Source organism: Mizuhopecten yessoensis, unplaced genomic scaffold (assembly GCF_002113885.1).
Source record: "Mizuhopecten yessoensis strain PY_sf001 unplaced genomic scaffold, ASM211388v2 scaffold8745, whole genome shotgun sequence".
Taxonomy (NCBI): Eukaryota; Metazoa; Mollusca; class Bivalvia; order Pectinida; family Pectinidae; genus Mizuhopecten; species Mizuhopecten yessoensis.
Genome location: NW_018407700.1, coordinates 2,431,330 through 2,459,126, shown reverse-complemented (window position 1 = coordinate 2,459,126; position 27,797 = coordinate 2,431,330). Strand labels below are relative to the sequence as shown.

At 36.2% G+C, this 27,797-nt stretch overlaps 1 protein-coding gene across 2 annotated transcripts in view; it reads left to right on the top strand.

The window, feature by feature from the left end:
• LOC110456434 (dynein heavy chain 5, axonemal-like) overlaps window positions 1-27,797 on the top strand; it is a 124,961-nt gene that overhangs the window by 89,942 nt on the left and 7,222 nt on the right. For both annotated transcript variants that reach the window (XM_021507199.1, XM_021507200.1), the window contains 19 exons: window positions 4,007-4,160; window positions 4,991-5,344; window positions 5,704-5,860; window positions 7,876-8,081; window positions 8,422-8,524; window positions 8,771-8,958; window positions 11,225-11,392; window positions 12,362-12,499; window positions 15,070-15,327; window positions 15,782-15,976; window positions 16,115-16,270; window positions 17,049-17,231; window positions 17,794-18,037; window positions 19,521-19,826; window positions 20,839-20,978; window positions 21,801-21,968; window positions 22,307-22,582; window positions 23,340-23,504; window positions 24,170-24,364. In XM_021507199.1, coding sequence (XP_021362874.1) covers window positions 4,007-4,160; window positions 4,991-5,344; window positions 5,704-5,860; window positions 7,876-8,081; window positions 8,422-8,524; window positions 8,771-8,958; window positions 11,225-11,392; window positions 12,362-12,499; window positions 15,070-15,327; window positions 15,782-15,976; window positions 16,115-16,270; window positions 17,049-17,231; window positions 17,794-18,037; window positions 19,521-19,826; window positions 20,839-20,978; window positions 21,801-21,968; window positions 22,307-22,582; window positions 23,340-23,504; window positions 24,170-24,364 — 3,754 coding nt within the window. The remainder of the gene's footprint in view (window positions 1-4,006; window positions 4,161-4,990; window positions 5,345-5,703; window positions 5,861-7,875; window positions 8,082-8,421; window positions 8,525-8,770; window positions 8,959-11,224; window positions 11,393-12,361; window positions 12,500-15,069; window positions 15,328-15,781; window positions 15,977-16,114; window positions 16,271-17,048; window positions 17,232-17,793; window positions 18,038-19,520; window positions 19,827-20,838; window positions 20,979-21,800; window positions 21,969-22,306; window positions 22,583-23,339; window positions 23,505-24,169; window positions 24,365-27,797) is intronic.

Genomic DNA, 27,797 nt, shown 5'->3' with positions numbered 1-27,797 from the left:
ATCGATATAATATGTACATTATTTGATAGTAAAAATGTCACAATGTTGTCATAGCATGATTTCAATCTGAGAATAATTAATGAATAATGTTAAAATTTAAAAAGAAATTAATTAATTGAGTTTTAATTAGTTTGTATGTCAGGTGATCCTTTTAAAAAAAATTTGAATATTAGAAAATTTATAATGATTATTTTGTTTTTTATATTTTAAAAATTAATTCTAGCAAATATATAATAAACTCATTTAATAATAATGAAAAAAGAAATTAATTAATTTTAGCAAATTGATAAAAACTTATATGCGATAAAATGAAAAAGCAATACAGAAGAAGCATTTTAATTTTAAGGCAATTATTTAATTAGGTGTTTTTATGAAAATATTTTAATTGAACTCTAATTGAACTGTTTGCCACCCATAGGAAGTAAGTATTGTCATTATGAGGTGTTGTATTTTCGCGGGTGATCACGATAAGGTGGTAAAGAATGCATTCCGCAAACCTGAGATAAATATGAATACACATCACCATCTGAATGAGAATGCGAGATACCTTACAGACACCACAAACATATTTTTGTTTTAACGCAAAGCTAAGTTTAGATCTCATATCCAAAACTGAAAAACCTTGGTAAAAGAATTTTCTTCAATTGACTTATTCTCCTGAATTTGGATTTGCAAAAGTATCGTCAACAGTTTTTGGTTAAATATATTTCGAAATTCGCAGGATATATAAAGTTCCAAATATTCTATTTGAATATGACTAATCAAGAGTGTATAGCTGCAGCCTTAGAGGTGTTCTTTTCATTTTAACTCTTCCTCCCCTCCCCCCTCTCATATACAAAGCCAGGTGAAATAGGTACTTAAATAGGTTGGTGGTGTCTGAAACTGTACTCCTCCAAATACAGATTTGCAAATTTCACTGAGCATGAAATTTGCACGGTCCAGTCACTCAGTGTTACATTGTAGTTTAAATGCTAAGTTTGTTTTGAACACAAACAGTAATTGAAAACTTATTTTGCAAGCTTTAGAGAACGTCTTGCTTTGACCTGTGTCTCGTCTCTGAACTGCTGAAAACAGCTCACTAGGCTACAGTGTGCAGAGGCTGTAAAGTCAGCTGTCAGAAAATATCAAAACCAACTTAGCTTTTATTATTCATACCAAGCTGATGAATATCATTCGGAAATATGGGAGGTCATGTAATACGAAAATATGAATATATGGAACAGAATATTCCCTCTGTGTCACCACAGGTCTGGCAATCTCTACTTTGGTCGTCACAATAAGTTCCCCAATTCATGATGGTTATGTAAGTTATTATGTTTGTCTAACTCAAACTAGCTAACTTTCAAATTGTAAAAAGACACAAGGTTTACCAAGTGTCTTTAAAATTTGAAAATTAACTAACAAAAAATAGATAAACATGATAACCAACCATCTCAAGTGTTGGGACTTTTTTCTCCCACAACAGTCAGATATTATAACTAGAAAACCATATGTTTTCTTCACTATGAATTATGACGTCACTGTAGAAGATAGCGTTTCTGAGCATTGTTACTGGACATCATAATTATATGATTGATCAATGAAAAAACGTCCAGGGTGTTATAACTACGAACTGGTAGCAGTTTTACCGAATGAGTCGAGGGCGGGGAAATGTATACTATTTGTGGGAGAAACATTTGTATATGACGGTGAGCTCCACACCATTTATGACGTCGTTAAGCCACTTGCTGTGTTCACACACTGTTCGTAAGAGAAAGCATGTGTTTGTAACAATGTTAACTCATTCGCCCTTGAAGACACCATTGAACTCTTCCAGTTCAAAGGTTGGAATAGTTCATTATGAAATTGCAGGGGTGAATGAGTTAAACCAGGCAGTATTTACATTGTAAGTAAGCTGCACAATCTTTACAATGATGGTAAGCCATATGCAGTGTTTACATTGTTAATAAGCGCCGCCCTTTGTTTTCGTTGTCATTTGTTTTTTGTCAAAAGAATAAATTGTGGATGATTATGAAGAGTGGAATTCTTAATGCTAGGAATCGAGTAAGGCAATCACATGGTACAGCCTGTTAATTTAACTGTTTCCACTACTTGTACATTATATTTTCCTTCTAAACTAATTAATTAAACATGAAAACAACATAGATATGTAGCAACACATGTACAGGCAAGGTTCACTGAATGAAGATCACTAAATGTTTGTATATATATATGCACAGATAAACATGCATGCTTAGGTAACGTATAAAATAAAAAAAGCTTTTTTTGTTATACCGCCACAATTATTTCTAGAGAAATGTAAATGGGCATTGTAAAGAGGCTTAGTGATAAATTGAGGGAAATGCACAATATTTTTTTTTTTTAAATAGAAAAAGGGACCTTAAAATTTGTTGGTGGTAATATTTAGTGAGGTGGCAAATGAAATGACGGGCATTATATTTAGGTTTTGAACTGTTAAAATAGTTTCTAGTCAAATTCACTGTGAGGAACAAATAACCTAAGGTTTATATTTATATTTTCTTCATGAACTTGAATCACACAATATAAGTATGAACTGACCTTCTCATATCTGTGTGCATGTATTTTCTGATCTGCCACTGTGAGTGAAATATGAAGTTCACATATCTATATGTGTACTCGATTCTTGCCAAGTGAGGAAAACATTAATTTTCATGTTGTATCCTCAATGTGTTTGTATACTCAGATCTTACAATGTGGGTAAAACCTCATTTTCATTTGTCCTCAATGTGTTTGTGTACTCAGATCGTACAATGTGAGCTAAACCTTAGGTTCACTAATCCTCAATGTGTTTGTGTACTCAGATCGTACAATGTGAGCTAAACCTTTCGTTCACTTATCCTCAATGTGTTCGTGTACTCAGATCTTACAATGTCAGCTAAACCTTAGGTTCACTTATCCTCAATGTATTTGTGTACTCAGATCTTACAATGTCAGCTAAACCTTAGGTTCACTAATCCTCAATGTGTTTGTGTACTCAGATCGTACAATGTGAGTAAAACCTGATTTTCATGTGTCCTCAATGTGTTTGTGTACTCAGACCTTACAATGTGAGCTAAACGTTACGTTCACTTATCCTCAATTTTTTTGTTTAGTCAGATCTTACAATGTGGGTAAACCCTCATTTTCATGTATCCTCAGTGTGTTTGTATACTCAGATCTTACAAAGTGGGTAAAACCTCATTTTCATTTGTCCTCAATGTGTTTGTGTACTCAGATCGTACAATGTGAGCTAAACCTTAGGTTCACTTATCCTCAATGTGTTCGTGTACTCAGATCTTACAATGTCAGCTAAACCTTAGGTTCACTAATCCTCAATGTGTTTGTGTACTCATATCTTACAATGTGAGTAAACCCTCATTTTCATGTATCCTCAGTGTGTTTGTACATACTCAGATCTTACAATGTCAGCTAAACCTTAGGTTCACTAATCCTCAATGTGTTTGTGTACTCAGACCTTACAATGTGAGCTAAACCTTTCGTTCACTTATCCTCAATGTGTTCGTGTACTCAGATCTTACAATGTCAGCTAAACCTTAGGTTCACTTATCCTCAATGTTTTTGTGTACTGAGATCTTACAATGTGAGCTAAACCTTAGGTTCACTTATCCTCAATGTGTTTGTGTACTCATATCTTACAATGTGAGTAAAACCTGATTTTCATGTGTCCTCAATATGTTTGTATACTCAGATCTTACAAAGTGGGTAAAACCTCATTTTCATTTGTCCTCAATGTGTTTGTGTACTCAGATCTTACAATGTCAGCTAAACCTTAGGTTCACTAATCCTCAATGTGTTTGTGTACTCAGACCTTACAATGTGAGCTAAACCTTACGTTCACTTATCCTCAATTTTTTTGTTTAGTCAGATCTTACAATGTGGGTAAACCCTCATTTTCATGTATCCTCAGTGTGTTTGTACATACTCAGATCTTACAATGTCAGCTAAACCTTAGGTTCACTTATCCTCAATGTATTTGTGTACTCAGATCTTACAATGTGAGTAACCTCATGGATGACCTAAAGTTCCTGTATCGTACATCTGGACAGCAGGGCAGTGGTATCACCTTCATCTTCACAGACAATGAAATCAAGGACGAAGGCTTCCTCGAGTACATGAACAATATCCTGTCTTCAGGAGAGGTAATTATCGGAGTGCTGACAGTCGCGGTTTAAAACACATTTACACCTCTCAACTACATGAACCATTGCTGTGTCTACCGTACAAAATTTGTCAGAATCAAGATAATAACAACGTTGTCAGGATCCGGCTGTTATTTATTTTATTGTACTTGCTGCTTCCCATGCACTGATATCGAAAATCAGCATTAATATCAAGTAAGAGTTCTCTTCCCCTTGTTTCCTCTCCGTCCATCTTTGTACGAACGTAACACCCAGGGATTTTGATCAAACTTCATACAAATACAAAGGACTATAATATCTCGGACAAGTTCGAGTTTCAGGGTTGTTAGGTCAAGGTCAAGGTCACCGTTACTATTTTTAGAAAATCCTTGTCAGCGCTGTAGCGGCTTTATTTCTTGAGGGAGTTTGAACAAACTTCACACAATTACAAAGGACCATAATATCTCGGACAAGTTTGAGTTTAAGCGCTGTTGGGTTAAGGTCACCCTTACTATTTTTAGAAAGTTCATTGTCAGCGCTCTTGTATTATTATTACATTAAAATCAGGTTCAAGCTTATTGTAAATTTTTCATTTTCCCAAAGGGCACCATTTTTATAAATCATTACAGTGTAATAGCTAGCGGGGGCCGGTAGGGGACATGACATGTATTGCTTTAGCAATAATCTGTATGCTTGTTCAACAAGTTTCCCCAAAAAATGTACAACCATATTTAAGCGTCAAATTTTGTACACATACTTATATTTATTACTATATTCCAAAATTCTGAAGAATGCTATAATCTCTTACAGTTCTTAAACATCCAAACTTTGGAATTTATTTCTCTGTCTAGGTGTCAGGCCTGTTTGCTCGAGATGAAATGGATGAGATATTACAAGAACTGATTGGAGTGATGAAGAAAGAATTCCCTCGCCGAGTACCAACCAACGAAAATCTATACGACTTCTACCTGTCCAGGTGTCGACAGAACCTTCACGTGGCTCTCTGCTTCTCACCCGTGGGAGAGAAGTTCCGCAGCAGGTCCCTTAAGTTCCCTGGGCTAATATCTGGTTGTACCATGAACTGGTTCCAGAGGTGGCCCAAGGATGCCTTGATTGCGGTGTCGAACCACTTCCTGGCCGAATTTGACATCTCCTGCACACCTGTTGTAAAACAGGCTGTAGTCAGCACTATGGGGATCTTCCAGGTACAAAATTTTTCCCTTTTTTTAGTAAATTTAATTTCTTTAAGAAAATTCCAATTTAAAAAAGGAAATTGCGCTCTGATAGCCTTAGCACCAAGTATCATGATATGGTGCTTTTCATATATATGTCGGATAACATTTACTTGTCCATAGCATAATTTGTGAATTGTTTTTAGCATAATAAACCATCAAAAGGTGTACAATTCTAAAGTATTAGGACCCTCACTTTAAGGTGAAGATCACTAATTGAGAATCAAGCAGGAAATCAAAAATTCATTGTCTCAAACAAAACTAAAATGTATGGTGTTTTAATTCAAAAGTTATCTTCAGTTGTAATATCCGGAAATTATTTTCTTTTTTAGGACAATGTCGCAGAAACTTGTATAGACTATTTCCAGAGGTACAGGCGTCAGGCGTACGTCACCCCAAAATCGTACCTATCCTTTATTGCTGGTTACAAGACCATTTATGCCGAAAAGAGAGGAGGAATTCAGATGCTTGCCGATAGGATGAACACAGGTACAGGGATAGCAGTGTAAATCAGACCCTTTGCAATCTGTAAACTTTGTAAACTTTACACCAAATGATCTGGAAACCTGTGTAAACTGGACGTTACTTAGGTTCCACTGTGTAGATACAGGTTTTACTATATCCAGTTTTAAATGAACATTGTTGAAACAATATTTTGTGTTTTCAAAATTACCCAATTCACAGTTGCTATCCGACTCCTTCTAAAGTAATGGACCGATTTCAATGAAATTTGCCAGATATGATAACTGCCACCTGAAGTTGTGCATCCAGATATTATTTTATCATTCTGATCCTTTTTTTTTTACAAAGTTATGGCCCTTTGTTAAAAAATTCTTGTCCGGACAAGTCTTCCAAAACTATGGGGCACATTTCAACAAAAATTTCCAGATATCATAACTACCATCTGATATTAAGCATCCATGTAATTTTTTTTTCATTCTTACCCTATTTACAGAGTTATTGCCCTTTGTTGTAAAATGCTTGCCCGCACAACTTTTCAAAAATTTCTGGGCCAATTTCAATGAAAGTTTTCACATATGATAACTACCACCTGATGTTGTGCATCTAGGTTTTATTTTTTCAATCTGTCCCTTTTTTCTGGAGTAATGGCTTTTGTTGAAAAATACTTGGCCAGACAACACCTCTAAGACTATGCAGCCAATTTCAAAGAAAGTTTTTCAATATGACAACTGACAACTTCTCCTAATCTACTGGGCCGATTTCAAAGAAAGTTTACAGATATGGTAACTGCCCCCTGATGTTGTGCATCCAAGTAGTACTTTTTCATTTGAACCCTTTTAAAAGGAGTTATGGCCCTTTGTGAATAAACCTTTGTCTGCCTTATAAACCACTGGGCCGATTTCAATTAAAGTTTTCAGATGCTGTTATTACCCCCTGATGTCATGCATCAGACTTGTATTTTTTTCATTTTGATTCTTTTCAAGGAGTTATAACCCTTTGTTAAAAATCTTTGTCCTGACATCTTTTCCGTAAGTAATAGGACAGTTTCAGCAAAACTGGTTCATCTGGGCTAACAAGATTTAGTACATGTATGTAAGTATGTTTTGGCATGGGGTGGGAGAACAGGAAGTATGTCAGTGACCTGTATACTTAAATAAGTGTACAGCTCAGTCAATAAAGAAATCATTACTGGTGGGAGACTATGGATTGCTTTGCAATGCTTTGTCTTGGTAAGCCTTTACCTTACAGTTCTGGTTTATATAGCAGTGGGGGTATGAGTTAGCTTTTGGCTTACAGTTCTAGTTTAGATCAGAATAAACCAGATGGGTGCTGCAGGAAGTGTGCAGCTGAATGATGGTGGGTGGTCATGACCTAGATTAAAACTTGACCTACAAAATACATTTTTTTATGAATATTACTGTGTACTGTGATGAATCTGTTGATGACATGGTGAATCTATTACTGACACTGTTGAAAGATGCACAAATTGACAAACCTTAAAAATTTGATATTACAGCTCCCCCGAACAAATGCTACTGAAGAAACTATCAGAAAAATCTCTCAAATCAATTGTTTGATTTAAACAGTAATGTAATTCATAAGTATTAGTGATGGGCAATCAGTTTAAAATCATAATTGATAATTGGTATGTCATCAGAAGTAGATCGATTGTATAATTGGTTCATAATTCTACGGGACTGAATACCCAAATACAGTGAGAACACTACTACACCAATAGACAGAGCTGTTAACTAACTGTACACTAGTGTTTGTTCTTTTATAATGAAGGGATTTCAAGCAATTTTTATGCAGTATTTTGATCGATCATATAATTGAAGTCATAGGAATATATGACTTTCAATACAGTTTTTACATTAAAAGACACTAGCACTTTGATTTCAATGCAGAATCAATTATATCGATAATGTCATTTGTAATTGATAATCGGAATCGGAAAGGCCAACGGATCAATTTTCGATGATAATCGATCATCAGTCCAGTACTAATAAGTATAATAACATTGGTATCTGCTTTCTATCCAGGTCTGGACAAACTGGTGGAGGCTACAGAGTCTGTCCATGAACTGTCCAAGGAGCTAGCCGTCAAGGAGAAGGAACTTGCCGTTGCATCCAAAAAGGCCGACAAAGTGCTGGCCGAGGTGACTGTATCTGCTACTGCGGCCGAGAAGGTCAAGGCTCAAGTGCAGACGGTCAAGGACAAAGCACAGAATATTGTAGATACCATTTCTGTAAGTGGATTTATATATTCATTGTTATTTTTCTGCCAATTCAAAAAATTATGCATAGCATTTTGTTTACAGAAAACATATTTTTTCCAAAATGTTTGCAAAAGTTTTCCTTATTAATGCTGCCTTGATCTTGTAATTTTGTTTCTAACTCCATGACCACCCTTTATAAAAACTCAAAAATATAATGGTCATGCTTTATTAATTCATTTCAATTGTAAGACCTAGAAATCAATTAGTTCAAGGGTAAACTTCGAGTCAATGTTTTCCCAGAAAGAACCTTTGTGAAAATAAGGATTTGCCAAGTTTGTCTAAGAAAATGCAACTGTAATTATTGGTGTAGGTGGACAAAGAAGCAGCTGAAACGAAGTTGGAGGCTGCCCGCCCAGCCTTGGAGGATGCTGAGCTTGCCCTTCAGTCCATCAAGCCAACTCACATCGCTACAGGTAAAGATTTTAAGACTCTTTCATGCTCACATGCTGAAAACAATACGTGGACAACTGCGAATAAATTGTTGAAAACTGTGGGAGAAAAGCTTGAATTTTAATACAAAACATCAGGAATTCTGAGAAAGTTAGTTCAATACTGGTCAAATATATTTCTGTTGGCCAAAAGAGGAGATAACTTCACTAGTGTGGAAGAATGCATAACCGTTCACTGTATTCCTCATAAAATTGTGTTTTTTGTTTCAGTGAGAAAGCTAGCCAAGCCACCTCACTTGATCATGCGTATCATGGATTCGGTGCTACTGCTGTTCCAGAGGAGGATTGACCCTGTAACAGCTGATCCGGAGAGACCCTGCCCCAAGCCATCCTGGGCAGAGGCACTCAAACTCATGAGCAGTGGAACGTTCCTGAACGGTCTCCTCAACTTCCCCAAGGTATGAATTATGCCGTTTTCTATTCACTTCAAAAAGCCCTCGGCCTGTATTCATGAAACCGTTCTCATGCTCAAGTATAGTTGTTGTGCTCAAACCAACTTTCTTAAGTCTCTTCAATTTTTTTCCAAATCATTGACAAAATAATGTGTTATAATTAATTCATTAAAAGAACAAGAAAATAGGCTTGAGCACAAAATCCATGCTTGAGCATGAGAATGGTCTCATGAATACGGGCCCTGGATTTGCAGAACTGTTCATAAATATCTTATTAAAAATTGGAGCCCCACAAAGCCCAAAATTTTAGGGGTTCTTTTGACTTCAAAAAGCTCTGGATTTGCAGAGCTGTTCATAAATATCTTATTAGAATAATAATTTGTGAACTGCTTTGAGACGACCTACAAACTAGGTTGTGATAAAGTGGTATATAAGAACCTCCAATTATTATTATTATTATTAAAAATTGGAGCCCCCCCCCCCTCCCCTTTTTTAAGGGTTTTATTGACTTCCAAAACCCCTTAATTTGCAGAGCTGCTCATAAATATCTTATCATAAAAAGGAGCCCACCCCCACCCCCAAAGCCCTACATTTTCAAGGTTCCTCTAATTTTTTTTATTATTTTCAGTTTAACTCAATTGTTATTTTTTAAAAGTCCATGGAAATCAACCTTGCCTTGAGAGTGTCTGGATTTTGAAAACTCTCTCTGAAATATCCTTAAATATTCTTATTCTGGTCTGCTTTAGGCCAGTAAAAGTTTTATCATACAGTATAGTTCATATTCTCGTACACAGTGAAAATGTTCTGTAAAATTTGAAGAATTAAAAAATAGTTCAGTATTTCCCTATTTTAGTCCAGACATTACTTTTCTGCTTTTAATTCTTAAGTTGGCTCTGTTTATGATTTTTGCAAATTCTTTTTACATTGTATATAAAACATATGTTTGCTTAAATTATTTGATGTCCTTAAATAATACTTAAAAGACTAGGGGCGTTAATGATAATTTTTGGCCTCTTTGGGGATTTAGATTTAGTTGTTATATTTGTAATCTGAAATAAATGAAGTACACAAGTATGAGATTTCAAATTCATTCGACAACTGGTTTAGGAGACATGGCATTACAAAGAGAGACATAAACCTGCGTGTTCATAATAAAATGCGTGAATGTCTTCTGTTGTGCGCTATTTGGTTTAGTTGACATTTTGCCATTTTGAAGGAAATTAACAAAACATTCTTCAATTTTTGAAAGCCTCCGCATGCACCATACAAATAAATATTGACATGCTTAAATATTGTCATACCAGTGTTCATTGGCAGAAGGGAATTTTTGTCACATGTGGAGGCTTTTATTACTAATTGCTATAACTGTCAAAAAACACCATATTTTGACTATTTCTGCAAATAGCAACACAATTTTGTTGCTATGGTAGGGCATCTACGCATGGGCATTGGAAAAAATCTGCACCAAGAAAGATAGCCCCAATTAACCAATATGTTTATAACAGAAATTGGTAAATAAATTCAAGTTGAAATTTTCACTTTTTATAAAGCACAAAAATGACCCATAAAGCCCAAGTCCTTTGATTCATAAAACACCTTTAATGGATCTCCGTACCAGTACCAAAAACTAGAACTAAGTAATGGAAATCAGGTTTTTTTCCAGAATGACTAAAGCGTTCATAAATCATTTCTTTTAAGAAAACCATACCTTGCAGGATTTTTATGAAAATAATAAAAGATGAAATAAACAAAATCTAATCAACAAGAGTGTTATGATTGTAAAAATGTCAGCGGGCTAGACCGGGATTGGAATCCTAGGTGTCATATTGTTATACTTTCGTTGTAACCGATTGAGCTATCTGCTCAACAGAAATGTACTAGCTCAAATTGAAAATGTGCTACAGTTGTATCTAAAATGATGTTTACGGGAGATTACTGTGTAAAGAAAAAATATGGCAGTGCTGTAGGACTTAATTAATACAAAACCAAGTTAGGATTGTATTCAGGAGACTTACTGCATACAGAGACATTTTCGCTGCAGTTTAATTTTTAGCCTTTTTCACCCTCCGAAGTGAGGATGAAGTTATCATTAAAGTGAACATCAGTAAACAACATCATATGCATAGTAGTTTAATGTGAAGGGCGAAATTAAAACTGGACGAAAATGCATTTTACCGGCAAAGGATGAAAGCTTGACGGGGCAAACATTTCCCTCCCGGTATACAGTGTGTGGAATAGAAAGCACCTAATCATTGATGGCGTTTGTTCTCAGGATTCCATCAACGAGGAAACTGTGGAACTTTTGAAGCCATACTTAAGCATGGAGGATTACAGCATGGACAATGCCAAGAAAGTGTGTTCTGATGTTGCTGGACTTGCAAACTGGACACTGGCTATGTCGTTCTTCTTCAGCATCAACAAGGAGGTTTTGCCTCTCAAGGTCAGTGGTTCCAGGTCAAATTTATGAATCTACTTTTATTGGTTCAAGCACAATATCAGCAGTTCAAAGTTAATCTGAAAAAAATAATGTAGTTCTGGTCCAATGTATTGGTTAAGGGTTAGCCAACATTAGAGTTATTAGTAAAAGGTTTGATCTCAAGTTGAGGATCATATTAGCATAAATCAGTAATTTGAAAATTGGGACTACAAGATGAAAACACAGTTTCCTAATAAAAGGTCATTTAAAATTTTGACTTCAAGGTGAAAATGCTATTTCGCTAAATTGGTCTTTTGAAAGTTTGAAATCAAGATGAAAATGCTATTATCCTAAATCAGTGATTTGGTGGTGCTATTTCGCTGAATAAGTAATTTGAAAGTTTGACATCAAGATGAAAATGCTATTATTTATAAATCAGTTATTTGGAGGTGCTATTTTGCTAAATTAGTAATTTGAAAGTTTGACATCAAGATGAAAATGCTATTATCCTAAATCACTGATTTGGTGGTGTTATTTCGCTGAATTAGTAATTTGAAATTTTGACATCAAGATGAAAATGCTATTATCCTAAATCACTGATTTGAAGGTGCTATTTTGCTAAATTAGTAATTTGAAATTTTGACATCAAGATGGAAATGCTATTATCCTAAATCACTGATTTGGTGTTGCTGTTTTGCTTAATTAGTAATTTGAATGTTTGACATCATAGTGAAGATAATATTATTCTTTAGACCAAGAGGATATGTATCAGTCAGGCTAGATTAGATCAGTCTTTGAGCAACACATTTATTTATTGATGACAATAACAGACATTTGAAAGAAACAAAAAATCAAATACACAATGCTTGAAATCCTGCTAGTTTACCAGCACATCTTAACCTTGTAGGTCTCGGGAATCAATGTATGTTTGACATCTTTCTTTTCCTGTTGAAGTGAGTTAAAAATCTGTTGATTTGTCCTTTGTGCATTTAGGCTAATCTAGCTGTTCAGGAAGCGAGGCTTGGAGGGGCCATGAGTGACCTGAACGAGGCGCAGGCAACCTTGGATGAAAAGGAGACTGAGCTCGCAGGAGTGCGAGCAATGTACGATGCTGCCATGCTGGAGAAACAGGTAACGGGATCACTCACATTTTATGGACATCTAATTTTGCCGTTTTACAGTGTAACCTGTTGACATTAAGACCTTTATGACTGGGAGACACAGGGCCTCTCTGATCTGATAAGTTTGGTAATTCGTTGAATTTTTGAAATGCTATGTTTTGTTTCCAGACAGGGAGACATAAAGACTCTATCATATGAAGGTATATCCAAAGGTCACGAATTTGGGTCAGAACCAGAAGGTTGTATGCCAACATTAGAGTTATTAGTAAAAGGTTTGATCCTTAGGCTTGGACATTCTATCCAAGGGGGTAGAATATGGGTCAGAACCTGAGGCTTGGACATTCTATCCAAGGATGTAGAATTTGGGTCAGAACTCGAGGCTTGGACATTCTATCCAAGTGTGTAGAATTTGGGTCAGAACCTGAGGATTGGACATTCTATCCAAGGGTGTAGAATTTGGGTCAGAACCCGAGGCTTGGACATTCTATCCAAGGGTGTAGAATTTGGGTCAGAACCTGAGGCTTGGACATTCTATCCAAGTGTGTAGAATTTGGGTCAGAACCCGAGGATTGGATATTCTATCCAAGGGTGTAGAATTTGGGTCAGAACCTGAGGCTTGGACATTCTATCCAAGGGGGTAGAATATGGGTCAGAACCTGAGGCTACGACATTCTATCCAAGGGTGTAGAATATGGGTCAGAACCTGAGGCTACGACATTCTATCCAAGGGTGTAGAATATGGGTCAGAACCTGAGGCTTGGACATTCTATCCAAGGGTGTAGAATTTGGGTCAGAACCCGAGGATTGGATATTCTATCCAAGTGTGTAGAATTTGGGTCAGAACCCTAGGATTGGATATTCTATCAAAGGGTGTAGATTTTGGGTCAGAACCTGAGGCTTGGACATTCTATCCAAGAATGTAGAATATGGGTCAGAACCCGAGGTTTGGACATTCTATCCAAGGGTGTAGAATTTGAGTCAGAACCCGAGGCTTGGATATTCTATCCAAGGATGTAGAATTCGGGTCAGAACCCGAGGCTTGGATATTCTATCCAAGGGTGTAGAATATGGGTCAGAACCTGAGGATTGGACATTCTATCCAAGGATGTAGAATTTGGGTCAGAACCCGAGGCTTGGATATTCTATCCAAGGGTGTAGAATATGGGTCAGAACCTGAGGATTGGACATTCTATCCAAGGATGTAGAATTTGGGTCAGAACCCGAGGCTTGGATATTCTATCCAAGAGTGTAGAATATGGGTCAGAACTCCAGGCATGGACATTCTATCCAAGGGTGTAGAATTGGGTCAGAACCCGAGGCTTGGATATTGAACCCGAGGCTTGGATATTCTATCCAAGGATGTAGAATATGGGTCAGAACCCGAGGCTTGGACATTCTATCCAAGGATGTAAAACATGGGTCAGAACCCTAGGCTCTGCATATCGATATCCCACATACCTACATAATGATAGACTCTTTTTCTCCCACCTCTTAGCCGAAATTTTGATAAAACGAGGCAAAGTTATTAAATATAGCAAATTCTAGATAACATATACACCATATTTTGAAAGAGCAGCAATAAGTATAGTATGATAAATCATTATAGTGGTATACCTAAAATTTAAAGATCCATGCAAGACCTTCAGGACAAGCATGTACAGTATTATTATATTCTGGAGATGACTTCCCCTGCCAATGGCAAGATTGTCACAATCAGTGGATGTTCCACATGGGACATGTGTATCTGTCATATGCAGAGACGGGAAAAATAATGTTTGATTAATGGTTCTTCCGTTTCTTCTCCTGTAGCACTTAATGAGTTCACTATGGCCTTGACCTCAAAAGGACAATAAAGGGCAATAATTCAGCATAGTCTGGGCTATAAAGTTAACACTAATAAGGATTCTTCGATGAAATCTGAAGTAAACTGGCTTCAAGGTGGGCAGTACATTGTAATTAGGTCACAATGACATTCACCTCAGGTCAAAGGTAAAAAAAGTGCAAACTTTTCAGTGAAATCTTGTCTGAATTGTACATTTTGAACCCTTGAAGGTATTTTGATGAAACTTGAACACTACCTGCATCACCCATAGAAATTGTGCAGTGCTCTACATTTATGTCAATATGACTGTTTTCTCTAGGTCAAAAGTCAAAAAGTGCAAACATGCTTATTGGCCGATAAGGGGTGACATGATCTGAATGGGTTCTAATTTATTTTCTTGTTACTTTAATAATTTTTGTAAATGGGACTTTTGACAAAATATTTAAAACTTACAATTAGCTTGTTTTTGTAATTTGATGAATTATTTTGAATCTACATACATGTAGTTTTAGTTTTAAATTTCCGTATTTGTGAATTTGTACGGTTATAAAATTTTTTTATCTTGCCAAATAGTTTTGGATTTTTTTTGTCTTTTATTGAAAAATTATGATTCCTAAGAATAATGAGTTTTGAGAGTTTATTTTATAACTTTTATAGAAGTATTCAGCACTTATTGTCCAAAACCTACATTTTGAAGAGGGAATCCAAACCTAGAATTTATAGCAGTCTTTTTAACGAAATTGTCCTTGTCTTGCCAGACCCTGTTGGATGATGCCGAAGGTTGCCGAAGGAAGATGACCAATGCTACAGCTTTGATTGAAGGCCTTGCAGGTGAGAGGATCCGTTGGACGGAGGCGAGCAAGGGCTTCGCATCGCAGATCCATCGACTGGTAGGCGACGTCCTGCTCTGCACGGGCTTCTTATCCTACACGGGACCCTTCAATCAGGAATTCCGAACTCTCATCATCCGCAACTGGAAAAAGGAAATGGTGGCAGGAAAGATTCCCTTTAGTGATGTATGTTATATATGTATATATGTATAAAATGGCATGCAACCAGATTGATTGTAAACCGGGAAATGTTCATCACTGTTTAAGTTTCAGTCTGTTCGTGCTCTGAAGTGAGGGCCGATTTGTGAAAATTAGTGCTCAGTAATTTAAGAGGCAAAATTAATACAGGGCGAATATGGATTTTATTGCAAATGATTAAAAATATTTGCATACCTGCCAACCTTCCCTTTTGTGGAGGGAGACTCTAGATTTTGGACCCTAATATTTTGTGAATTTTCTGAACTGTTCTTATTTTCTAAAATTGATGATTTCATCTGAGAGAAGAGCTTAAAAGATGTTAAAAGTTGGCATGTATGTATTTGATGGGGCGAAAATTTCACAGTGTACAGTACTTCCATAATCAAGGTTTATTGTGTTCTCATGGAAATCGTGTGGGGGTTAATAATGTTGTCTTTTACAGGAGTTGAACATCATCAACATGTTGGTAGATAATGCTACCATCAGTGAGTGGAGTCTTCAAGGGCTTCCTAATGACGAACTGTCCATACAAAATGGTCTGATCGTCACCAAGGCCAGCCGTTACCCACTGCTCATCGACCCTCAGGGCCAGGGCAAATTCTGGATCAAAAAGAGGGAAGCAGGCAGCGAACTACAGGTGAGTTACAGGGACATTTAACCGGTGTCAGAGTGATGAATTAACAAATTTCACAGATTGAAAATTGTGAAAAATATTACAATCATTCCTGCATTCGTAAGTTTGAATATGCCACAAAAGCAATGCGGTGTGTTGTAGATCACGGCACTGAACCACAAATACTTCAGGACCCACCTTGAAGACAGCCTGTCCCTGGGGCGTCCCCTCCTTATTGAGGATGTCGGAGAGGACCTTGATCCCGCCCTTGACAACGTCCTGGAGAAAAATTTCATCAAGTCTGGATCAACATTCAAGGTAAATCATTACAAGTTCAAAAATGGGTTTGTAAATCCATTTAATTCATTCACCCCTGCAATTTTATAATGAACTTTTCCAACCCTTGAATTGAAAGAGTTCAAATGTGTCTTCAGGGATGAAGGAGTTAATTGTATTCCTACAGGACTAAATAAAATAGAACTTAAGTAACCCCGAGTAAAAAAGGGGAATAATCACATTTAATTTTGGCTGCAGGTTAAGCTGGTAGATAATTTGATGCATGTTTGACTGTGTGTTAAAAGTAGGAGATAATCTCAGCCGATATTGGCTCCACCAGGTTTAAGTAGTAGATAATCAGAACAACATGTTTGACTCCAGGTAAAAGCAGTAGATAATCTGACCACTCATGGTAAAAGTGGTAGACAATGTGATACATATCAATTAAACTTCAGGTAAAAGTAGGAAGTAACCTCACCTGATGATAATCTGACAGCATATTTAATTCAAGGTTAAAGTAAGCGATAATCTAATACATGCGACTCTAAGTTAAAGTAGGCGATAATCGGATACATGTTTGACTCTAGGTAAAAGTAGGAGATAATCAGATACATGTTTGTCTCTTGGTAAAAGTAAGCGATGATACATGTTTGACTCTAGGTAAAAGTAGGCGATAATGGGATACATGATTGACTCCAGGTTAAAGTAGACGATAATCTGATACAGGTTTCTCTCGAAGTTAAAGAAGGCGATAATCTGATACATGTTTGACTCTATAGGTAAAATTATGCGGTAATCTGATACATGTTTTACTCTCTAGGTAAAAGTTGGAGACAAGGAAGTGGATGTGATGAAGGGCTTTACAATGTACATAACTACCAAGCTGGCCAACCCAACATACACCCCAGAGGTCTCCGCCCGAACGTCCATTGTGGACTTCACCGTAACCATGAAGGGACTGGAAGACCAACTGCTGGGAATTGTCATCCTTACAGAGAAACAGGTACACAATGGATGATTTTGAAAAAAAGGCAGTGTCTTCACTCAGGGATGTGTAGTGGAGGGATACGCAACTTCCTATTTGCCTTAGTAAATATGTTCAGAGTAAGGTTGGCTTATCTCCCTTGATCGGTGTTCTATGATACAAGCGCCCCCTAGCGGACAATACACATCCCTGCTTCACTTTATATAATATTTCCTTTCAAAACCCCCACACACCCGTTTTAAAAAAATTAATGTCATTTCATAAAGTATGTGAAGGTTATAACTGTGGACATAATGTTGACTCGGATCAGTATTTACTTTTCACGAGTGACGTTATTTCGTTGTTTTGTACATAAAAAATAGCCCTGGGGTAGATGATTTAAGTGAACAGTGTTCAAAATATACAACATTTGTAATGAATAATACATCACCAATTTAACTTCATTTGAGGTTTAAAATGTGATGTGCTATCTAATTACCGTCTCTTGAAGAGTTATGCAAAATGATGTTCCAACTCTACACAACCTTTAATTTGAGTTACAAAACATTATGGGTGTTCTTAACTGTTCGTGCCTTTTCAGGAACTGGAATCTGAGCGTACCAACCTACTGGAGGAAGTGACGGCCAACAAACGCAAGATGAAGGAACTTGAGGACAACCTGCTGTACCGTCTGACTTCCACCAAAGGCTCCCTGGTTGAGGATGAGTCACTCATTGAAGTGCTCCGCATCACCAAGACAACTGCTGAGGAAGTCAGTGAGAAACTGAAGATTGCTGCTGAGACCGAGATCAAAATCAACTCTGCCCGGGAGGAGTTCCGTCCCGGTTAGAAATCGTTCAAAACATTCTCTCACAAAGCCAACTAGCTATGGAATCAAATCCATAAGCAGAGCAGTTCTGTCCCAGTTAGAAATCGTTCAATTCATTCACTCACAAAGCAAACAAGCTATGGAATCAAAGATAAAAGCAAAGGAGTTCCATCCCGGTTAGAAATCGTTCAAAACTTTCACTCACAAAGCAAGCAAACATATGACCATGGAATGAAAGATAAGCAAGTTTTCAAGGATATAAATATGGATGGCAATGAAATACATTGTTGTTTTACAAAAAATAATACTTCAAATTATAGAGGAGTTATCAGTGTTTGTCACAATGAAATGCAGATGAAAATCTGGTAGAGGGATAGCCATCCTGCAAAGAAGCCTTTAGATTTGTTTAGCTCATGATCCACCAGAGGTCAAGGTCACTTTTGCTAAAAATATAAATATAAATTGCAAAGATCAAAGTTGCCGTGTGAGTTGCCCAAGTGAATGTGAAGAGCCTACTGATTTTTGGTTTGGTCTGCTAGAGGCCAATGTCACCGTCACTTAAAACAGGATTTTGCTTCATTGGTTTTTTTTTTATAAAAGCTTAAGAATGAATTACTATGCAAAGTTCAAACTTTGTGTATGGGGTGCCCTAATGATTGGAAATTAACCTATTGATTTTTGGGGTGGGATGTTAGAGTTCAAGGTCACTTGCTAAAATTGAATTTTGCTTCTCTAAATGAAATGAAGAAAATAAATTGTCATACAAATTCAAACTTGCTGTATGGATAGCCTCTCTTCTCAGGCTAAAAGAATCCATTTCGTCCCTTTTAAACTGGGTGAATCCATTTTGTCTTTTATCTGACTGGGTGAATCCATATTGTCTTTTATCTGACTGGGTGAATCCATATTGTCTTTTATCTGACTGGGTGAATCCATATTGTCTTTTATCTGACTGGGTGAATCCATATTGTCTTTTATCTGACTGGGTGAATCCATATTGTCTTTTATCTGACTGGGTGAATCCATATTGTCTTTTATCTGACTGGGTGAATCCATATTGTCTTTTATCTGACTGGGTGAATCCATATTGTCTTTTATCTGACTGGGTGAATCCATATTGTCTTTTATCTGACTGGGTGAATCCATATTGTCTTTTATCTGACTGGGTGAATCCATATTGTCTTTTATCTGACTGGGTGAATCCATATTGTCTTTTATCTGACTGGGTGAATCCATATTGTCTTTTATCTGACTGGGTGAATCCATATTGTCTTTTATCTGACTGGGTGAATCCATTTTGTCTTTTATCTGACTGGGTGAATCCATTTTGTCTTTTATCTGACTGGGTGAATCTGTTTTGCTCACTTGTTTCCTCTCAGACTTGGAAACATACTTCATTTTATCTCTTCTTTAAAAAAAAACTATTTCATCCCTTGTTAGAAACACTGACTACATTCTGTCTCCTGTAGGACTGAATAACTCTGTTTTGTATGTTACAGTCGCATCGAGAGGCAGCATCCTGTACTTCGTGATTGTGGAAATGAGCATGGTCAATACCATGTACCAGACATCTCTCAAACAGTTCCTGGAGATTTTCGACTTGTCAATGGCAAAGTCACAGAAATCTCCTATCACTTCCAAGAGAATCAATAACATCATAGAGTATTTGACATTTGAAATTTTCCGATACACAGCTCGTGGTCTCTACGAGTCGGACAAATTCTTGTACACCATGTTGTTAACCGCCAAAGTAGAACTAGCCGCGGGCAGGATAAGGCCAGAGGAGTTCCAGGTATTCATCAAAGGTAGGTTATCATGCTATTTGCCATTAATCTTAACTTATTCGACCCTGAAGATGCATTTTAACTCTTCCAATTCAAAGGTCCCGTTATGAAATTTTAGGGATGAATTATTCGCTCTTTGGACCAATGTTTCATTAATTACCACACTTTCTATAAAAAAATGTTTTTTCTGTATTTTAAAATATCTACGTGAAGTTGGTCTGTACCACAAAATTTTAAATTTTAAACCACTTGTAATAGTATCTGACTATGTGTATATATTTGCAGTTTTAACCTTTTACCATTCATTTTCTTTTTAGTGCATTAAGTTTTGTGACCCTTATTAATGTTGTCAGGCCCAATATGAATTTACTGTTGACTCATTTACCCCTGAAATTTCATAATGAACTATTCCAACTTTTGAATTGGAAGAGTTCAAATGTGTCTTCAGGGGTAAATGAGTTAAGCAACTTACTAACTTTACTTAATAAACAACTTACACATTTTCCCCTAGTATAATACCTTAAGAAAAAAGTTGTACTATTTCATATTTGTGCTGACAAATCACATGTACTTAAAATGAGGACTAAATTAGGAGTATGCTTTTAGACAGATTCTTTTACAATTGGCTATTTTCCAAAGAAAAATTTCACAGAATTTGATATAGATTAAGAAAAAAAATCTAAGAATAAAATCAAAAGACTTCTTATTTAAAAGAGTTACAATGTTGCTCCAATAAATTCCTGCGTTTTGCAAGAGATTTGCTGTGTTGTTCACACTTTTCTCTGGATAAAATAGGCTAGGTTCTGTGAATTACTATTATCACCAGGCATCAGAGGTGGGATGCCCTATATAGAATACACACTGTGTTTCTCCACCCTTCTGTCCAATGTTTCGTTTCTGGGATGGAGTTGTACAGTTTGGGACATATGGCAGGGCCTTGCTGACCTGTCAGATATCTTGCTTTTATAAAAAGAGTATGATGTAATGAAATGATTAAAATCATGGGTCATATTATATTTCATTTTGTTACCAGGTGGCGCTGCTTTGGACCTGAATGCAGTTGAACCCAAACCTAGGAAGTGGATAATGGATATGACTTGGCTTAACTTAGTGGAACTGTCCAGACTTCCACAGTTCTCACAGATCTGTGGACAAGTATCTCGCAACGACAAGGTAAAAATTTCGCCCTGGTTACTATGTATTAGCTAGGTCACCGTCATTTCGTGTCATTTCCAATCCAGATCAAATTAGTGCTATTGGTATGTATATGTCGGTAAACTAGGCCATCATTTAAGCCTTGGACTGTTTTTGTATGGCATTTATGATCTTTTTGAATGACACAGCTTTGCAAGCAAACACCATATTGCATGCTAACGATTTATGATTTGTTGGCTTCCAAAGTTGTGTCATTCAATTAGATCATAAATGCCATGCAAAAATATTTCAATGCTTATATTTATGTTTTCTCTGCCTCTCACGTTTTTTTGCAAATCATATTTAAAATTTTAAATTCCCACTTATCAACAGTCTGCACAAATTTGTTCAATAACTGGAACAGGGTATGGTCGCATGCTGATTGGCTAAGCATTGTGTGTCGTGGTGCATGTCATATAAAGTCCCTATCAACGACACAGCTTTTATGAACGTTATCTAGTGACATTGACATGCAAACATAAATATTTGAAAATATTCAATATAACTTGATGAAAAATTGAAGTGTACAAGAAATGTGTCAAGTAAATTGTACCTTGATAAAGTCATTGCAAATTTAACTTCAAGGTCAAAGGACAACTACGTGTTTATATACTACACTTTTACAACCTACAGTGCAATGGATACTTATGATATTTATGAGAATTGTTGTGCGCAGAAAATAAATTTTACAACGCAAAAAAGAAAGTCTTGCGATGAAGGTTAATAAAGAATGATAATACAAAAAAAATGAAATTTGGAACCAAATGTGTTGAGTACATTATCTTTGTTTGCCATAAATAGGCTTGGAAGAGCTGGTTTGACGAGGATGCGCCTGAGGAATGTACTATCCCTGATGGTTACAGTACCACCTTGGATACATTCCGTAAGCTGCTCCTCATCCGAAGCTGGTGCCCAGACAGAACCATTCCAATGGCCCGTAAATACATTGCTGAGGCAATGGGTGTCAGGGTAGGTTTTGCTATGTCCTCTTCTACTCCTTTGGTATATGGATTTTTTGTTGTTGTAATTAAGTGTGTCCCTATGTTCACAAGTTCTTATCATATTTCAGTGTTCTGATGTTTTGATTTGCAAAGGTTGTGATCCTTATTATTTTTTTTGTGTCCCAGTTTATAACGAGTGTGGTTCTTAATATTTACTGTCCTTTTTGCATCACCGATTACAGAGGGTGTGATTCCTTTTTGACTGTTCTTGTGTCACAGTTTACGGTGGGTGTAATTATTTTCACTTGTTTTGTGTGTCACAGATTATAGAGAGTGAAATTGGTAACAACTGTTCTTGTTTTACAGTTTGCAGAAGGTGTGATCCTGAACCTTGATTCAATGTGGGAAGAATCCCAGCCCAGGACACCAATGGTGTGCTTCCTGTCGATGGGGTCCGATCCCACAGACAATATCTTGTTGGTGGGCAAGAAGAAGAATGTCAAGTGTGGCGCAATCTCCATGGGGCAAGGACAGGACGTCCACGCCCGACGTGCATTGTCCATATCAATGGCAGAAGGACAGTGGGTCCTCCTCCAAAATTGCCATCTTGGTCTCGACTTCATGGATGAGCTCCTGGACACTGTAAGTCTTGTGTTGACAATATGATAGAACCCTTGTGGACTAGCAAAATTGTCTGAGTGTCTGATTTTTGTTAATCAATCATTGACTGAACCGTAATAATGTATACTTGCCAACTTTTTTAAATGTTCATGGGGGAGATCACGCATGCTCAGAATTAAAAGCATAAATAAAATGTGTGTATGTACACCTTAAGGAAAAAATAGCACTCTTAAATGGCATCGTTGGAGCTGTTCTTTCAGATGAAACCATTAGATCATAGAAAATAGGAATAGTTTAGCAAATTCACTAGTTGAAAATGCTCATTTTTAGGGTCTAAAATCGTGAGTCACCTGCCCAAAAAGGGCGTGTTGGCAGGTATAATAATGATAGATTGAGAAAAAAAATAAACACTAATTGCCATGGGTGGATATGTCTGATGGAATGATTCCTGTTTGAGAAAAACATTACTGTGGGTTACTTCAAATTTGTTAACTGGTAATTTCGCAAGGATTTAAATTCACAATAGGATCAGTAACATTTAACTGAGAAAAAACAATTTTGGTATTTTGTGTGAGGAATAAAAGAAAAAATTGATAGACAGTCAAGTTTTATTTCACAAAATAGAAATAACTTCAAAATACTACAGTACGTTGTTTTTTTTCAGAAAATTTCAAAATTAGACTTCATTAAGTAATTATTCATGAGGAAAAGAAAGAAATGTATATCTGGTGGGTTATTGTTTTTATTGGCTTAATAAATAACATATATTAAATTGTAGGTTCTGAATACTGAGAACGTCAACGAAGGTTTCCGACTTTGGCTAACAACCGAACCTCACCCCAAATTTCCCATCAATATGCTGCAATCATCCATCAAATTCACCAATGAACCTCCACAGGGAGTGAAGGCTGGTCTCAAACGAACATATGCGCTCATCTCTCAGGTAAGCTCAATTGGATATAACAGGTGTAATATTTTCGATAACAAGCCTAGGGTTTTGGAGTAGCCTGGTGGACAAATCTCAGGTGTTGAAAAATTTGACCTGCATTTTGGAAATAAAAAAAAGAGTCAATGCAAAGTTTTCAATAACAGGACAATAATTTCAGAAATATCTGGTCCCATCGTCAGGAAACTGTTCTCATGCTCAAACTCAGATCCTTGGCTCAGGCCCAATTTCTTCTTCCAATTTTAAATTCCTGTCAATGAATTTAACAGAATTTTGGAGCAAATTACCATTTTATATGTATACACTTGACTTTTTCAGTACGTATGTCACATGATTTAAGCAAGTTAGAAGAAGAAAGATGGTTTGAGCACAGAATTCATGCATTGTCTCATGAATTAAAACCCCGGATTCTTGACAAGAATCTCAAGTATTAAAAAATATCTTTACAAGATTTAAAAGACAATACCCCCCCTAAAAAAAAGAAGGGAAAATGTTTAATTTTTAAATCAATTTGCATCCACTTAACAACTGAAAAAACAGTGCTTGTCAATCCTGACAGGTAAATCTTACTTATCTAATATGGGTATACTCACCCAAGAAGCTGGTAACGATAATAGATAAGGAAGCAAGCAATATTCGTAACATATTTCTTCTGCCCACAGGAACAACTAGAGTACACCAACCTACCACAGTGGAAGCCCATGCTCTATGGCGTGGCCTTCCTTCATACTACCGTACAGGAACGGCGTAAGTTCGGACCCATTGGATGGAACATTCCATATGAATTTAACCAGGCTGACTTCTCAGCTACGGTACAGTTCATACAGAACCATCTCGATGACATGGACCCAAAGAAGGTAAAGTCACACTCCATTAAACCCTTGATCATAATAAATACACAGGAATAAGCTCTTTTTTTTTTATTACACTTTGATTTTTATTTTTCTTCTTTTGGCTTACAAAAGTATATTGGTATTAGAATAAGCTTTATATGGTAATTTGTCAGTTTGTTTTGTTTGCACATTAACTTTTTTTACTGCGATTCTGTTCATTTTGGGCATTTTGTAGCAATTTTAATAATGATTTTATTGAATTCACAATGATTTGTCTTAATTTATTTTTCATTCATTCATTCATGCATTCATTCATTCGTTTGTTTGTTCATTTGTTCATTCGTTCATTCATTCATTCATTCATTTGGACTTACTTAATGCTTTAAGTATTATCATAATGCCTTTTTTTGATTGCTTTGTTTCTCCGTCCGTCATGACCTTTGATTCAATAGTCTTACAGATCCAATGTAAGTCTGGCATGTATATGTGTATTGTAGTTGATACAGTCACCCTCACGTCAATGGTTATAACTACAATCACGATATACAGGGACTTCAAACCTTCCTCAATCATATACAGTTTATCCCTGTAATTCTCACTCAAATTATAATTCTGTATTATATTATTTTAAACTTGTCGTTATGTGAAACTGCCAATTGTCAACGAGTGCCATTTATATATTTGGCTGTTGTTTTTACAATATCCACTTCAAGATCATATTTATACAAAACTGCACAAGTTGAAAATGGTATATTTGTGTTTTTATGTTTTTAAATAGTTTAAAATTTTGAATTGAAATTTTTAAAAGAAATATTATTTGTTAATTTAAATATTGACACAAAAATAAATATTTCATAAAAAATACAATAAAGATTATTTTCAGGCCATCCTTAAAAAATTGTTCACAGGTTTCGTACTTGTAAAAGTCAGATTTTTTTTGAACGACAGTTTAAAAAACCCCACTCAATGTGCCATTTTTTGTGTGGTGGTTGGAAAAGGCAAACAAACCCATTTTTAAGGATGGCCTTAGTGTTAAACCTGGTCAGGTAAAGTGATTAATGCTAGAAGCTCATGAGTTGTGTTAAAGATATAATTATGATACTTTTTGGTTACACTCATCAGACCCGACTAAGTAAAGCAGTCAAGGTAGAGTTTCCGTGGTAACCATGTCTCACCAAATCCGTCGTTATAAAAAAACAATTGTCTGTCCACCGTCGACACCAAAAATTGTGCATGTTGGCATGCTGCCGTCAGTGTATCAAGTGTCATCTTAAGTGTGTATTATATGGAGTCCCCTACTTGGTCATTTCTCAATACAATATATGTCAATGAATATTTATTAGGCAAAGCTTTTGTCAATGTATTTAAAGTTGATGTTAAGTCATTAGTCTTTTAATTATCAAATGATAAATCAGCTTTTATTTTAATTAAATTTGAAATGTTTATTTTTTTCCTTATTATTTTCTTTGCATTTAAAAATTTTCATTAATCTTCTTCTTTTTTTAATTATTGATGTCATGTGATAAATAGAATCTAACATTCCTGTGGATGTCATATTGAATATATATTTAACTCGTTCAATATGACATTGACATTCATCTAAGATCCTTAATTTATCATATAATTTATCAGTTATTTTGATGTTAACAAAAAGAGAGTTTAATTTCCCAGGCACATAAAATATTGTTATTAGGTCTGCATCACATTGCAGGGAGATATCTGGCTCACATGGGACATGTTATGTTTATTTACGTTTAGTTGCGATAGATTCTGTGTTACCTTGACCTTTTCGGAAGCCCTTGACCTTTTTGGGTGGTCATATCAAGGTTATGCAATAATGATGTTGCATGTAGACTGTAATTACAGATAATGTTGCATATAATTTAAAACATATACTCCAGGTGTAACTCTGCTTTAGAAATCAACCCGCCCCCTCAGCCGTGAGGTCTGAAGCTTTTGACCTTTGAACCCCTGTGTGCTGGTAGCTGCAGGTTTGGAAACCAGTGTCCAATCTCTCTTTCAATAATTATATAGATATTTCAGGGGCAGTGCATCATGAAAATACAATGTTCATGTCAGATTCAATGTGAAGTAAAGTTTAAAAATAAATAATAATAAAAAATGAAAAATTAGTTGGGAAGATACTTTTGGGAATTCAAGTCTGTTCTAAAAGTCTGACTGTAGAACTAAGATTGTACTCTCATTTAGTTTGTATTTCATTAAAATCCCAATAGGCAGTCACTGAAGTTAAGGGTCCCTGTTCCGATCTTTTATTTCATCAAAATTCCCATAGGCAGTCACTGAAGTTAAGGATCCCTGTTCCGCTGTACTGGGTTTTTTTTGTATGTATGGTTACCTCCCCTTAATTTTGGGTATAACCCTGAGGTAGCTCAGTCGGTTAGATCAATAGCATAACAACCTGAAGGTCAGGGTTTGAATCCCAGTCTGGCGGCCCCATCTAACTTTTTACACTCGGAACACTACTGCTGATTTTGTTTTGTTAATAATGTATCCAAAGTTACGATATTCATGCTAGGGAAAAAAGTTTCCTATGTGAAATTACAGTATTTGGCAGTGGTACGAGGATCCTTAAGACAATGATGTGGTAGTTCAGAATTTAGTAATCTACTATAGCACTCATTGTGTTGTACTGTTATTTATTGAATGTTCGATGGAGTCTCCACACTTGTACACATTTAAACTGTTACTGTAAACACCTCACAAAAAATAGTAAATTGTTAAGTTTGTCACATTTAAACTGTTACTGTAAACACCTCACAAAAAATAGTAAATTGTTAAGTTTGTCACATTTTTTTCTCTGCAGATTAATTTTTTGTTATTCATTATGTCAAGACCTTTTCCTAAACAAATTTTTCTCCTTTTTAGGTCACCTGAGCTTTAGCTCAAGTGACCTATTGCTATCCGTTTTCGTCATCCGTCGTCGGTTAACATTTTACATTTTCAACTTAAGCTGAAATACTGGCAGAGGTATTTCATTAATATTTCATGGGAAGGTAATACTGACATCTCCCTGACCAAGTGTTGTTATTTTTCGGGTCGATAAGAAATTCAATATGGCCGCCACGGCCGCCATTTTGAAAAACTATTTCAAACTTAAAGTCAAGTTCTACTGGGCCGATTGAACTGAAACTTTGTAGGAATGAACAACTCATGGTCCTGACAAAGTGTTTTTTTTTTTCAGGTCGATCAGAAATCCAATATGGCCGACACAGACGCCATTTTTGAATACTATTTCAAACTTAAAGTCAAGTTCTACTGGGCCGATTGAATTGAAACTTTGTAGGGATGAACGACTCATGGTCCTGACAGTGTTGTTATTTTTCGGGTCGATCAGAAATCCAATATGGCCGACACGGCCGCCATTTTGAAAAACTATTTCAAACTTAAAGTCAAGTTTTGCCTGTCCGATTGAACTGAAATTTTGTAGGAATGTTCG